Genomic DNA, 15893 nt, shown 5'->3' with positions numbered 1-15893 from the left:
GGTTACAATGCCGATCTGACGGAAGAAATATGACTCCAAAAAGGCAAAATACTGTACATACTTAGAGTAATATTCAACAGCATGTAATGTTCAACCCCATTTTTACTGCATATATTAGGACTTTAGCATATGTCCCTTAGCAATAAGCCTAGTCTATGTTAGCGGTTGCTACTGTAGCCTAGCCTATGATTCTGACATCTAAACCTATGAGCTAAAAGCTTAGGATATGCCAATTTAATGTATAAATAATCAGTATGTACTCATTTCAAATAATTATTAATTAATCATTAACTATAATACACAAACAAACAAAAAACAAACCTTCCAATCGATTGTTTAGATTCAGCTCTTACCCGTCTTACGAGTATCGAACGAGCGCCGAGCAATCATTTTTCCTAGCACACAGTAAGCCATAAATTGTCATTAGTATCTCTCTTCAACTAATGAAACTACCAAACAGTATAATAACCATTCATTTCTATTCTTTATTCTATCTTTACCATATCTGATGAGTTAAAGTTGACCAAATGTCGAATTTTTTTATATATATATTTTTTATATGCAATTATTTCAGAAATAAGAAAAGCTACAACCTTCAAATATTTGTCGTTTTATTCTACATGAAATTGTGCACATTTTCATATATAAAACTCTATGAAATGCCTAATATGAAACGGAGCAAATATTCCGAAAATGGGACGTACGCATTTTGGAGATTTGTGGCGGAGAATCCACGCGCGGAGGAAAGGAAAGATTTTTTTTTAAATTCACCATAAATCTAAATATTTTGCTAGAGACTTCAAATTTGTTTCAAGATGAAGATAAATGACTGAATATTACTAGACTGTAAGAGTTTTAGCTTACAATTGCGTTTTTCGACCATTTCGGTAGAGTCAAAGTTGACCGAACCGAACGTGTTTTTTTTTTTTTTATTTATCGTGATTTATATGCAAATATTTCGAAAATGAGAAAAGCTACAACCTTCAATTATTTTTTGTTGTATTCTACATGAAATTGCACACATTTTCATATATAAAACTTTATGTAACGGCTAATTTTAAAATGGTGCAAACCTTACCACAATCGCATGTATGATTTTTTTCGGAAGAGTTACCGCGCGGACGTAAGGAAAAAGTTGTTTCATAAATTCACCATAAATCGAAATATTGTGCTAGAGACTTCCAATTAGTTGCAAAATTAAGGTAAATGATTGAATATTACTAAAATACAGTGGTCCCCCCGTATTCGCGGATGATGCGTACCAGACCCGCCCGCGAATAGTTAGAATCCGCGAATGTTTGGAACCCCCCTCTAAAAATGCTCATAAACTGTCCTGGACATGCAAACACCAAAGTATCCCTTAAAGACCATCCTTCATCAAATATACATAAAATATCCTATTATGGTTCATATTAATCTTTGAAATATTATTAATACTATTTTAAAGTAAATCTTACATTTTATATTTATACATAAATACATACTATGTACGTACTGAATGACTTAGTTACGTATGTGAAAATAATTCAGTCCCCCCATAAGTATTCGGTCATGCACGTTTTCTTTCATACTGTTACTATTTGAGACATCCATTTTCTTTTTGTGAAATCACAAATACCAAATGTCTACTTAATTAAAGTATTATCCTACATCAAATATACCATTGAATTGGTATTATTAATATCATTTTAAAGTAATCTTAAACATTTTACCATTAGAAATATATAAACAGCCAATAGCAGAGAGAGAGAGAGAGAGAGAGAGAGAGAGAGAGAGAGAGAGAGAGAGAGAGAGAGATTGTCCTTATTTAAAAGAGTGAAATGGATAGATTATTGTAGTTTTTAAAATACTATCACATGTGAATTTTGAGATTAGTTATATTATTATTATTATTATGCGAAAATATTAATAAACATACACATGTACCATAGAAATTATCTCATATATATCAGCAAAAGAGAAAGAGATGGCAACACTGGATTTGACAGTTGGAACCCAGCCAACAAGCTGGCTACGCAACAAGACACGGGGTTACATAATTCTTTTTATTTATAAACTAAAATCTTGCTAATTCACTTTAGTATTTTCTTTAATGAATTTATATTATTGCTGTTTACATTAATATTGATATTTGAAAATTAGTAAATCATCATCCAAAAAAAATACATCGCTTTAAGAGAGAGAGAGAGAGAGAGAGAGAGAGAGAGAGAGAGAGAGAGAGAGAGAGAGAGAGAGAGAGAGAGAGAGAGAGATTATCGTAGTATTTGTAAAATACTTTCACATATGATTTTTGTAATTACAGTTATTATTATTATTATTATTATTATTATTTGAAAATATTAATAAACATATTACGCATATATGTACCATAAAAATCTCTCATCTCAGTAAAAGAGAGAGAGAGAGAGAGAGAGAGAGAGAGAGAGAGAGAAATTTGATGCCCACTTGATGACAGCAACAAATCAGCTCCTTCCCTCTCCGGTCACTTAACTTGATACGTATATCTGAGTTTTTTTTAGAAAGAATCTGACTGGGATTTCCTTCATTCTTCCATAATTTTTTAAATTTATAAGCAAAAATCTTACTAATTCACTATGGTATTTTCTTTAATGAATTGATATTATTGCTGTATAAATTAATATTAATATTTGAAAATAGTAAATCATTTATTTATCATACAAAAAAACATACATCTTTGTAGTAGAGAGAGAGAGAGAGAGAGAGAGAGAGAGAGAGAGAGAATTATTATTTTTATTATGTGATATTTAAACTTATTAAACTTACTAATACAGTATTAATCAAAATTAATATCTGAAAATTAGTAAATCATTTTTGTATCATAAAAATGTATTTAGTCATGAAAATAAACATCAAAATACACTAATTGGTGATTATTTTCGTCGGAAAATTCCGCGAATGGGCGAGTCCGTCCGCGAATAATTTCTAGATAGGTTCCAAAGAAAAATCCGCGAATGTGTTAGTCCGCGAATCCGGAGAACGCGAATACGGGGGGAACACTGTATAAGAGTTTTAGCTTACAATTGCGTTTTTTGACCATTTCGGTAGAGTCAAAGTTGACCGAAGGTTGAAATTTTGGCAATTATCGTTATTTATATGAAAATATCTCAAAACTGATAAAAGCTACAATCATGAGTATTTTATTGTTGTATTCTACATAAAAATGCGCACATTTTCATATATAATACTTCATGTAACGGCTAATATACAATGGTACAAAAATTATGTCAAAGTGACTAGATAATTTCCGAGATGTGTCACAGATACTTTTTAGTGTGGCAAGAAAGAAATTCGCGCCTGCGCGCTGCGTAATGATTGTAAACAAAACAACACCTTGATCCGTGAACTCCCAGCATCCCCCAAGGCGCGTGATTCAAAAGTTTTCAGCTGGTAGGCCTATAAGTATTTTTCCGCGAATTTTAAAAAAAACTTTTGTAAGTCGACGTAAAATACGTCCAGTCGGCAAACGAGAGACAAAAAATGTCGACGTAAAATACGTCCAGTCGGCAGTAAAGGGTTAAGTAACTATTAACTATAATAAACAAACAAAAAAAAAAGCTTCCAAACGTCTGTTTACATCCAGCACTTACGAGTATCGAACGATCGACAAGCAATCACTTTACACAGTAAGCCATAAATTTTCATTATCTCTCTTCAACTACTGAAACTACCAAACAGTATAATAACCATTCATTTCTATTCTTTATTCTATCTTTACCTAATGTTTTTTTTATTAAATGTATTGCATGAATAAGTTTTTCAATTTACAGCATCCTTTTACCAATACAGGCGGTCCCCGGGTTACGACGGTTCCGGCTTACGACGTTCCGAGGTTACGACGCTTTTTCTTAAATATTCAATGGAAAAATCCGTCCTGGGTTACAACGCTTGTTCCGAGGTTACGACGCTGACGCTTCCGACGCTCCGAGTTAACGACGCTTTTAAAAAACGCATACTATGATAAAAATCCTTTATAGTTTAGCACAGTATATTAATAAAAAAAAGTTTCTGGTTAGATTACAAAAAAAATTTTGAGGTTATGATGATTTTCGACACTTTTTATGTCGTATTTTTCGATGTTTTTTAGTGACACCTCATATGCGGAACTAGTTTCCGAGCGAATGAATACATACTAGCTTGCGGTGAGCAAAGTTTACATATAACAGTCCAAAAGCGCAAATAATGAAAAAATCATTGCTTGTTTCCAGTAATAATAACAAAACGAAGTTTCTGGTTAGATTACAACGCAAATTCCAAGTATCCAAAGAGAGACATTATCCAGTAATTTGATCAGAGAGAGAGAGAGAGAGAGAGAGAGAGAGAGAGAGAGAGAGAGAGAGAGAGAGAGAGAGAAGAGAGAGAGAGAGAGCGTCTTCCGACGCTCCGAGTTAAGAACAGAGTGTTCGTTTCATTAAAACTGCCTCTGACTCATGCCAGTAAATGTTTTGTTGATACTAATAATATAAACCTATTTAAAGATACGTTTACTTTAATTAGTCTATATGATACGTAAATAGTAATCAACTGTTCTTGTAGCCCTCAAGATTTGGCAAAATCGAAGTATCCAAAGAGAGAGATTATCCAGTAACTGGAACCTTGACATACGAATTTAATTTGTTCCGTTACCATCGTCGTATATCAAAACAGTTGTATCTCAAAGCATTTTTTCCCATTAAAATAATGTAATATGTATTAATCCGTTCTAGCGCTATGAAACCACACCTAAACACAGCTAAATTACATATAATATACACAATTTATACACAAATAAACGAGTAATAACACACATAATGATAAAATAACATAGCAATGTGATAAATGATAATAAATGTTAATAAAATCAATTAAAAAAAAAGAAAGGAATTTTTACTTACCACAACGAAAGATGACGTGAGGCCAGCAGGGGGAGGAGGTAGGGAAGGGTGGCAGGGAACGATTTGTTCTTTTTTTATTTACGTATGTACACTAATAACTACGTAATAAACACAAATGAAATAACATTGCTAAACTAATTTTTATTTATTTTTTTAATCAGTTCGTAGTTTAGAAATAATGGTGATGCCTTTGGAAGGTTTTTATAGCTTCCTTCTGCTTGATGATCGTGGATATTGTAGAAGGATTTCGACCATACTCGTTTGCCAAATCGACGATACGAACGCCACGTTCATGCTTTGCTATAATTTCATGTTTTGCTTCCATCGAAATAATATTCTTGGGTTTTTTTTTATCACCTGCTTTGTCTTTAGCTTTGAGACCCATGGTTAATAATAAAATAGACAAAATAACACGAAAAATAGGCGCAAATACAACGAACTAAACAACGACGTGTTAACATGCAGCACCAACAAACAAACAGACTGAACGCCATTTATCGGTCGCCTATACAACTAACACTCATCGCAAAATTGTATCTCAAATATTTCGTTGTATATCAAAGCTTATATTTTCGCAAATTTTCTGTTGTATCTCAAAACATTCGTATATTAGGGCAATCGTATGTCAAGGTTCCAGTGTAATTTGATCAGAGAGAGAGACGCCTTGGCGGCAACAATGGTCTTGGGGATCGGCGTAACGTTTATTTTCTGAACAGATAGGACAGAGAAGTGTTCGTTTCATTAAACGGCCTCTGACTGATGGCAGGAAATGTTTTTTTGATACTAATATATAAGCCTATTTAAAGATACGTTTACTTTAATTAGTCTATATGATACGCAAATAGTAATCAGCTGTTCTTGTAGCCCTCAAGATTTGGCAAAATCACTCCAGGTTGTACATAAAACTTCAAGAATGTAGTGTCACCAGAGAATTACAATAGTTTTTACCTTCAAGAACCAGCATTCTTTTATGAAAATAACTCCAGGTTGTACATAAAACTACAGGAAACAACATGTAGTGTAACCAAAGGATTACAAGTAAGGTTTTTATAACTTTTTATTAGTTTAAGACATATTTCCAAGCGTCGTTCCGGCTTACGACGATTTTCGGCTTACGACGCGTCTCAAGAACGGAACCCCCGTCGTAACCAGGGGACTGCCTGTACATAGAATACTTAAAGCACAAGGGGTAGATGCTGACCAATAGGAGAGCAGGACCTTATGGGGTGACTAGCATCAGGAACCAATGGGAGAGCGGGAGGATGGTGGCGAGTTTACTCAGTTGGTGGCGCGGGCGTTTTAAAATTGTTCGGCAGTAAAATTTTTTGCATTGGCTGTCGTATCTCGAGTTTTTCGTAAGTAGAGCCTTTCGTATCTCGAGGTACTACTGTATTTGCTTTCGTAACTTGAATTTTTCGTAAGTTGGGACTTTAGTGTGTCGAGGTTCCACTATATATATAATATGCAATGCTAATAATTTAAGTGAAGCAAGAAGTGATAAAGAAAAAATACAACGTTACATTGACTTTTTTCAATAGTTCCATATACTGTTCAGCTGAATTCAAATATTTCTGGAAAGAACAATGCAATTATATACTGTATACAAATATTATACAATAAATAATGCTTCCTTTAATTTACTTGAACTGAAAGAATGACTATATTGTAAAATGGAAGGAAAACAAAGTGATGTAATACATTATACTATATAAATCTTTTTCAGGATTCAAGGGGACAAGTGCCCCCTCTTGCCCCTATGTGTGGGTGCCCATGCCTAACAATATTGTGATAACATAGTAAGTGTACAATAATTATCGTACATAATTATCGTTCGTTCATATGCCTGAAAATGGGCTACGTCAAATAAAGAAGAAAGTAAAAATTTCCAAGCAACAGTAGGCTGATGTAATATTTTTATGAACAGAAAAAATCTAGTAATAAAAAGAAAAAAAGATCACCCAAAAACTCCCAATGTTCACATTTTCTCAGCTGGACTCACACAGATAAAAGTTGATTTCATTGATAAGGAATTATTCCTTGAATAGGCAGTTCATAATGAAGATATGCCAATAATATATAAGGCAAAAATTGTTTTATTACCTTTATTATTAGTTAATTTCATAATATGTATGAATCTTTTCATGTATGTTGGTGGTTATCGCATCAATTCAAGATTTGCTTTTAGAATGGTGGTATAAGAAGACCAACAAAACTTAGGTGTGAATTTTAGGATTTAAAGGTTGTCTTATACAAAAAAATATACTGTAGTACAGTTTTCCATTTTTCCAGGGTTTGATGGATATTTTGTCTTTTTGGTGTTCATTAGTGCTATTTCTTAACTTGCAGTGAAATAGTTAATTTTCAGGGCATCTCTGGTTTTTACCATCTATGAAGTTTTTGCACATAAATGCTCCATAAAGTTATTAGTTTAATTATGTTTGGGGTACAAACTCATCATTTATAACATTGCCTTATTCCTGAGTTTGTGAATCCTACACACTTGCAGTGTTCTTTGTTTCACACAGACTGTTACTAAAAAGTTTGTATTTAACTTGTATTCAAATATCAAACTTCTTGAACACTACCTTGTTTCATTTTCTCCTCCATTTTAAAACAAAATTTCTTTGGGCAAGTACCGAAGGGCAAGTCAGGAAATGAGATTCAGTGGTCTCCTTACACAATTTACAAAATCAACATAGTATATGCACTTTGGATGTTACAATATCATACCTGCCCAAGGATTAATACATACCTGTTCAGGGGGCCATAACCGTAAACTGCAGGGTTCAACATTCATTGGTCCCATTGTACCCCAATTAAAAGTTTGCTATCACTTGGCCAACTAGATTATATACAAAGACCAAACTGACTTAAATTCTTATGGTAAATGCAGCTGGTTGAAAGCTAAATTTAATTATGTGATCTGATGACATATGAGAGGAAATTTTATTCTGTGGTGGAGCACATACATGGGCTATGTAAAGTCCCTTCTTTCAAGAATAATTTCATTCCTTATCTTAGCTATTCACTATACAGTCATATGTGCAGTACCAATAATACACTCACAATGAGCTTTCTACAACAACATTAATACTATGTATCCATTGCACTAGCTTGTGCTAAGTAGAAAACTAATACAGTGTGGCCCTATACATATTCACGTTCTCCAGATTCGTAAACTGATTTTTCTCTGGAACATATTCCTCATTATTCGCGGGAAATTCACCTAATTGCGGAATTTTTCCATGAGAGATATCCACAAATTCCTGGTTTTTATTATCAATTTCATCATAAAATGCACTTTGTGTCATAAAACTATTAAAAAAACCGGGTACAGTGGACCCCCAATATTCGCGTTCTCCGGATTCGCGGACTCACACATTCGCGGATTTCTCTCGGGAACGTTTCCCTGCATTATTCGCGGGAAATTCGCGCATTCGCGGTATTTTTCTATGAGAAATATCCACAAATTCCTGGTTTTTGTGATTAATTTCATCATAAAATGCACTTTTTGTGATAAAACTATTAAAAAAACCAAGTATGAAAATTTTTAGTGGTTTTTCTTAAGTTTTAACTAACGAAATAGGCTGTTTTTAGCGCTTTTATAGAGGTTCCAAACATTCGCGGATTCTAACTATTCACGGGGGGGTCTGGTACGCATCCCCCGCGAATACGGGGGGAACACTGTATACATTTTATTAAGTGGGTTTTCCTTGAGCTTTATTAACAAAATAGGCCATTTTAAGCATTTTTATAGGGGTTCCAACCATTTGCGGGTTCTAATTATTCGCAGGGGGTCTGGTACGCATCCCCCATGAATATGGGGGACCACCGTATCACCATATACAGGCAGTCCCTGGATTACGACGGTGTCGGCTTACGAGGTTCCGAGGTTACGACGTTTGTCAATAGACGTTATTTCCAGGGTTACGACGCATGTTTCAGGGTTACGATGCCTACAACGCTCATCTGGGAGATGAAATATGACACCAAAAATGCAAAATAATCAATATTTGAAGGTTTTTTTGATGAAAAATGCCATAAGAATGCAGTTTACATAGTTTTCAATGCACCCAAAGCATTAAAAGTAAGGTTTTTTTAGGATTTTTGACGATGTTCCGGCTTACGACGCGTCTCAAGAACGGAACCCCCATCGTAACCCGGGGACCGCCTGTACCTATATTAATGCCTCATATACCTTAGCTTTCCCAGTTGTGATGCAAACCATGACTCTGGATTTTTGCGGAGATCTGAAGTTGGATGAACCATGCATGGAGACAGAAACACATGAGATGTTAAAATTCCAACAGCAATCTCAATATTCTCTCCCAAGGTTGACAACATTAACTGAAATTAAAAGGTAGCACAATTAGAATAAACACAAAGGTCACACAGTTTTTACACACAAAATAAATTTTTATCATACAATCCAATTCCTTATACTAATGAGCCTTTTAATGAATTATGAAACTGTCTTAGATGGTTCAGCCCCTCTTTACAAGAGAGAAAACAGCAGCCAACTGGTAGTACTGCGCATGAGTGGATGCAGCTATGAGTTTCAGGCAGTTACAACAGTTATTACGTATTTATGTTGCCTGAGAAATAAGTGGGGCTAGGAGGAGGGAACTTGCATTTAAAGAAATTCATTCATACAAAAAAATGAATTTTTCCAAAAGATTTTATTTGTTTCATTGCAAACCCTTATCCTAAATATGTATACTACTAGGTAGGAAGGATAGAGTTGCTGAAAACTCAAAACTGGGTGAGTGTGGAATTGATCTTTAGCATTAGATACCATGTCTCTCAACAACAGACTGACTTGTGATCTCAGGACAAAAAACTGTCTCAGAGTAACTAAAAAGTTTACAGTAATCAGTTTGCTTTGAGCATGGCCATCATCTACAGCAGAACTGTCAGGGATTCCTGAATGCTGGAAGCTGTATCGCCATAGGGTACTCCTGGGACTGAAAAATGTAGCAGAGGATAGCACTTACCCATCAAGTGCCTCTGTCATAGAGAATGCCTTAATGAATAAATAATATGACAATTAACCCTTAATGGACAGATACCCTCAAATGGATACCAATAACAGGTTTTGGGAGGAGGACGGATTCACTCATGGTAGCATCAATATTACGTTCCATCAATTTGGGGGAATCAGAGGGAAAAAGGTTCCATTACTTCTATGTATAGCCCATAAATTCACTAATGATAACTTTCAGACTGACTCACCTAGCCAATTCTAGGCAGCTCATGACTTAGTTGTGTACTTGACTTCGAGGCGAGATGTACTGCCTCTCTCTCTCTCACATTATGTCTTTTGATATATTTGCTCATATACATATATACCCCGGGGTTGATGATGGTTTTAGTTGTTATCTTTTATGATAGTATGTCAGTTATAATTGTAATTTCGAAAATATAAGTGCAAAGAAATGTTAGAAAAAAAACATGTATAATCCAAAAAAGTTACTGTATCTTTGATCTCAGTAAATTTATGAAAATATTTTGCAACAAATATATTCTGAATTTGTTACTAATTTTAGTTCTTATCTGTTTTGATACTGTGTGAGCTATAATTATAATTTTACAAAAAATCAAATTAGTAATTAGAAAAACTTGAGTAACTTAATAAAATTTATGATTGTCTTGTAAAAGAGGCCCCATGAGGGGTTGTAAATAGTCGTTTTCAACTACTCGTTTTTTTTTTTTTTTTTAGAATTTTTTTCTTACACCATGTGCATGCATTTGCATATCTTCCTCTTTCCATTTATGTGTTTTTTTATTAAACTGGCCAACCTCAAAGTTCACCCGGCCTGGGGTGCTGCTCATGTTCTTTTTAGCCTGGCTCTTAAGGGTTAACGAGAAACTTCACCTGAAGCAGGGATCACATGCCTGTTACTACCACAGCAGCCAAGTATGAGTGTAACCACCTGTGGGGCCTATCCTCAAATAAAAGCTTGTAAACATAGTTTAGCATCTCCACATGCCTGCCCTCAGTACTACCTCAACATCAAGACTGTTATATAGGAAAGTTCAAAGAGCTCTAATATCATGTACACGTGCCCTACTTTATTTTGCTTTCCTATCAATCATATTTTTACATACCTTAGCCAGTGTTAAATAGTAATCTATATTGGCTGTAGCTGAAGAGGATAGACCCTCAACTGACTGCTGTAGAGCAAATTCTCTGTGGCTTATTACAACATGCCATATCTTGGCAGGAGGATCTGGTCTGTAAAGACACCCCAGCAGTAAGGATAAAAATCTCTGGATCTTGGCTCCTGCTGGACAGACAAGAGTGACTACACTAAGGTCATGTCTAGTCAGTTCACACTCCATTTCTTCTAACTAAAGAAGAGACTCAGCTCTTTGGACAAGTGAAGAAGCTGGAGAAGTTCTCTGACAGTACTGAATTCATCAAGAGCCTGCATCTGCTGCAGTGTCATCCCATTCCTTTGTGCCCACACTGCCACCAGACTAATTGTCCTGGTGAACAAACAAGGGTGGAGCAGTGGCTAGCCTGAATCACAGTATCCTAAATTTATAAACTTTGCCTAACAAGAGAAAGCAATGATCCATACTGGTACACAAACCCCACTGCTCTACCAACTACACCTCACTGGTAAGGCAGATGAGATCCTGACCCAGCTTTTTCAACACTTCATATAAGTTTTGCAAGCCTTATCAGGTGGCCCCATATCCCTTCATTGCAACATTTTTTATGTACCAAGAAATGGTAACAAGGTAAATGACATCAATAGAAAAACGACAGATACACAACACAGAAATCATGCACTCTGAAAACACAAAAGCAAAAGATACTATGTATGTATGACAAGCATTTTATTAATGAATTGAAAATACTGAAACTAATTTGTTAATCCTGAGTGAAATGGTAAATGAGCAACTAAGGAGTAAATCAGAGTAAATATAGCAAAACCTTAAGTTAATAATGAAATAATGAAAGCAGACTGTAAGACGATAGTAAACTGCCTACTGTCTGGTAACTACCTAGTGTTTACAGGAAAAAGTTACAAAATCTTAGCAAATATACTCATGGAATTTGACAAATGCAATGCTTACACTAGGCTTCAAGCCCAACTCTTCTTCAGACAAACAGGATACTGTAGCTACTAATTCTAAGAATCTCTTGCCACTTACCAAACACATTGACATAAAGCATCTAGTTATCCAGTTCAGAATTGAGGGGAGATTAACTACCCACATTTCATTGCATTACTAAAATCCACAAATCACGAGAAAAATGAACGAAAATGAAATTAGAAATAAACAAGGAAATTTCTCCAAAGATTTAGGGATTCCATAACAGTAGTGAATACTCTTAATGTAATAGAAATAATGAGACTGGAACTGTATGAGACTGCTGTTTTCTCTTCTTTTTAGTTGGCTGGACTGTGAGACAAAATCATGTCATAAAAAAGGGCTAAATACAAATACATAATGGGCTTGCAATGAAACCTGCATAGCTGTTTTCTCTATACACCACTTCCTGGATCTAAAAATCTTCAGGTAATGAAGGACATTAAGAATAACATTACTCACCACAGAAATGCTCAGAGAAAGCCACACAACTAAATGGTGTTGGGACATGTCTTGGAAAGTAAGCATAACAAACCACAATCAAATTAAAAGTTACAAAAGCCACCAAAATATGATCATCATGTACACTTTTCATAATACTATAGTCCTTTACTTTTATTGAAAAATTACCAGACAATCAACTAAATATTTAATCACTTTCATACACCCTTTTACCTTACAGTACTTTGCCTTTACTGTAAAAACCTTCCATGTGCTGTCCATGAAAGGGAATATTGATAAAACATATAACAACCTTACCCAATACATTATTACAGTTGACCCCCGGTATTTGCAGGGTATGTGTACCACAACTCCTTGCCCACCGCAAATAGCTAAAGTCTGTGAATGTGTGTACTATACTTAAAACCCCTCTAAATATCTTTAGAACTGTCTATTTTGACAGTTCAAACACAAATTAAAAAACTTTTAAAAATAGTACTTAGTATACCTCAGTATTTCAATATTTTTATGACTAAAAGCACATTTTGTCATGAAAATTCGATGAAAATACAGTACTAATTAGTGAATATTTCTCAGTGAAAAATACCGCGAATAGGGGTATACAGTCAGCTCCCTTTATTTGCATTCTCAAGATTTGTGCACACATCTATTCGTGGGTTTTTCTCTAGAACCTGTCTCTAAATTATTCACAAAAAATTCAACAATTTGCAGACTTTTTCATTGAGAAATACGTATTCACTAATTAGGCAGTACCTGGTTATCGGCAGGGGTTCTGTTCTCGGCAGGGTGCTGATATTAAGTGGAAACAGCCATCAACTGAAACTTGGCAATTTATGATGCTTATGGTGCCGAGTTTCAGTTAATGGCACCTCTGTTAGGTATGTGTTATGGCACCATAACTATTATCAACACCTTATGGTGACGATAACCGAAACTTGGCCCGTTATGGCGCAAGACAAGTGCCATAAAACCAGATCGCCATTAACCGAGTCTGCCGATAACTGGGGACAGCCTCTCTTTACTGGAAATCTTGGTTTTGCTCATGCTGACTTTTAATGTTATCTCCTCCCTTATAGTCATTTATATATTTTATACTTTTTCAAGAACCACTACATGTACGTACTCGGAATCTATAGTTAATATCGGGTCAAATGCATACAGCCGCACCAGGAACCTCCGTATTTCCACTCTTGTGCAGTCTTCCCTATATATTAACCTTGTATCATACACTTATGTTTTATATTAAGTTTTTAAAGATGCCCTTTTTTTTCTTTTGTGTATCTAACTGTATGCCCTTATCTTCAATGCTGCTGATAACCAGGCAAAACTATTACCAGACAAAATGTACAATTTACAGCTTTTATCATAGCTCAAGAAAATTCTAGTGCACCTGAATGAGTTAAGCAAGTATGAGTTTTTTCTTTTTAGTAAATTTCACATACACTTTATATCTACCACAACTTACATTGCTATGAGTGACAAAATACAGTTTTAAAACTAACCAGCACTGTCCAAAGGGCATAATTATGTACCACTCTTTGAATGCTGTATTAAATATGTATATACTGTACTATGTTTAACTCTCTAGGGAAATGGAATTAAATAAAATTTTTAATGATCTACAATGAGAGAATGGTATTTGCTAATGCTGACACTAAAAAATAATGAATAAAGAAAAGTTCCATGACTATAACATAGTTTCCAAGGGCTGGTCTGAGGTGCTTGTTCTTCATTGTGGGGAAAAAATTTGAGCATGAAAAAACTGAAGTTGGACAAATCACTGGGAAGATTCTAAAAGGTATGAAAAGATACACATCTAACAAATTCTTCATAAAGCTAAATATTCATGAAGAAATTAGTTCTGGCTTTTATTTGTCAAATACATAAGAAAATCCAATACAATAATATTCTTGCTTCTGAGCCTCCTGTATCTTCCTCATAAATATCCAAAAGACATAATTTTCTCCGTGAAATTAACTCACCTCTGAGTGACAAGCTAAATATTTCCAATATTCAAAAAGGAAGCTTTTCCACACACTAAATAATGTATACTACATATATGACAGAAACTTTACTGGTCAGTCATTCATACTTTTTACTAAATGAATGTGTAACTCACTGCTCTGGTCTGTGACAGAGCTTGATTTGGACAATTAGTCTATTGTGCCTGTCTGTCTTCTTTCATCACAAAATAAAGAAGTGAGTGAATGATAATACTTATTTCACTCGAAAATACAACCAACCCAATGTAATGGAAAAATTACATATTAAAAGGTCTGCAACCCATTTTTACTAACATAGCTGTGATAAAAATTACATATTACCTTACCTTATAATTTTCTTCTAGAGCATTGGAGGTATTATAGAGTTCCTTGATTTGTGATGAATATTGCTGGGTGAACTCCTTTTGTGCAGTCTTATCCTTCTTTTTGGCACGATAGGCTGCACGAAGCTGCTTGTATTTTGCCTAAGTTACGTGAGCAAAGAAAATTGAATAAAATAAATAAAAACTAATCTGGCATGTGATATCACATGAACCCAAGCCAGACATAAACATGCAACTAAGAAAATTCTGCTAAATGAAAGATGTGATAAAATATCAAGATGGTAGTGTATAAATAAGTCTATGAACTGGCAAAGCAATAGTACTATATAAGGCAAAGCTGGAAACAAAGTTGGTAATTCTGACTGCTATATCAAGTCAAGATGATAATTTTGGATAAAAAAAACTGCTTCTTTTACAAGGTATGTTTCATCAACTTGATCTGTTGACCTTTATGGTACAACTGATGTTATTGAAACTTGGGAAGGACCTACTATACGTATAAGATTCACAGGCAATTCTTGAACCTCAAATATATTATTGTACAGCAATCAAAGCAATTTCCTAAAGAATAAATTGCAAATCTGGAATTCCTTGAGAAAAATTATATTTTTAAAATAAAATAAATTTTATATAGTATACTACTTACCAAATAATTACATAGCTATAAGTTTCTACTTTATGCAGCGGCTCAAAATTCAAGAACTGCAGTAGTACTCTTTTGTTTTAGGTGTAGACAGTTTACCCCGCCAACTACCAGAGAAGAATAGGTACAACACAGCTATAGCAGTCAATTCGTTTATACTCTGTGTCCACGCGTGGGGAGGAGGGAGGCCTCTGATCATGTAATAACAGTAATACCTCAACATACGAGTGCTCCAACACATGAGCATTCCGAGATACGAGCGCCTCCAAGCAAAATTTTGCATTGAGATACAAGCACAATATTGAGATACTAGCACGCTTACAGATGCTAACGCTAGATGGCCGAGCACTTGGGAGTGCTCTAAGTCCACTTCATTCGTTCAGTTCACATGGTTGTTGACTTCCGTACACATCTCCAGGGCATTTCCTGTGTTGTGTTTGCGTTATTTTCGTGATTTTCGCTGTAT

At 34.8% G+C, this 15893-nt stretch overlaps 1 protein-coding gene across 1 annotated transcript in view; it reads right to left on the bottom strand.

The window, feature by feature from the left end:
* LOC135221665 (golgin subfamily B member 1-like) overlaps window positions 1-15893 on the bottom strand; it is a gene marked incomplete in the record, with an annotated part of 242075 nt that overhangs the window by 15414 nt on the left and 210768 nt on the right. The window contains 2 exon segments of the mRNA XM_064259372.1: window positions 9091-9239; window positions 14788-14925. Coding sequence (XP_064115442.1) covers window positions 9091-9239; window positions 14788-14925 — 287 coding nt within the window.

The sequence above is a fragment of the Macrobrachium nipponense genome, chromosome 3 (genome assembly GCF_015104395.2).
Source record: "Macrobrachium nipponense isolate FS-2020 chromosome 3, ASM1510439v2, whole genome shotgun sequence".
In the NCBI taxonomy this organism is placed as follows: Eukaryota; Metazoa; Arthropoda; class Malacostraca; order Decapoda; family Palaemonidae; genus Macrobrachium; species Macrobrachium nipponense.
The sequence above is the reverse complement of the archived record's forward strand: the minus strand, read 5'-3'. Positions and strand labels throughout refer to the sequence as shown.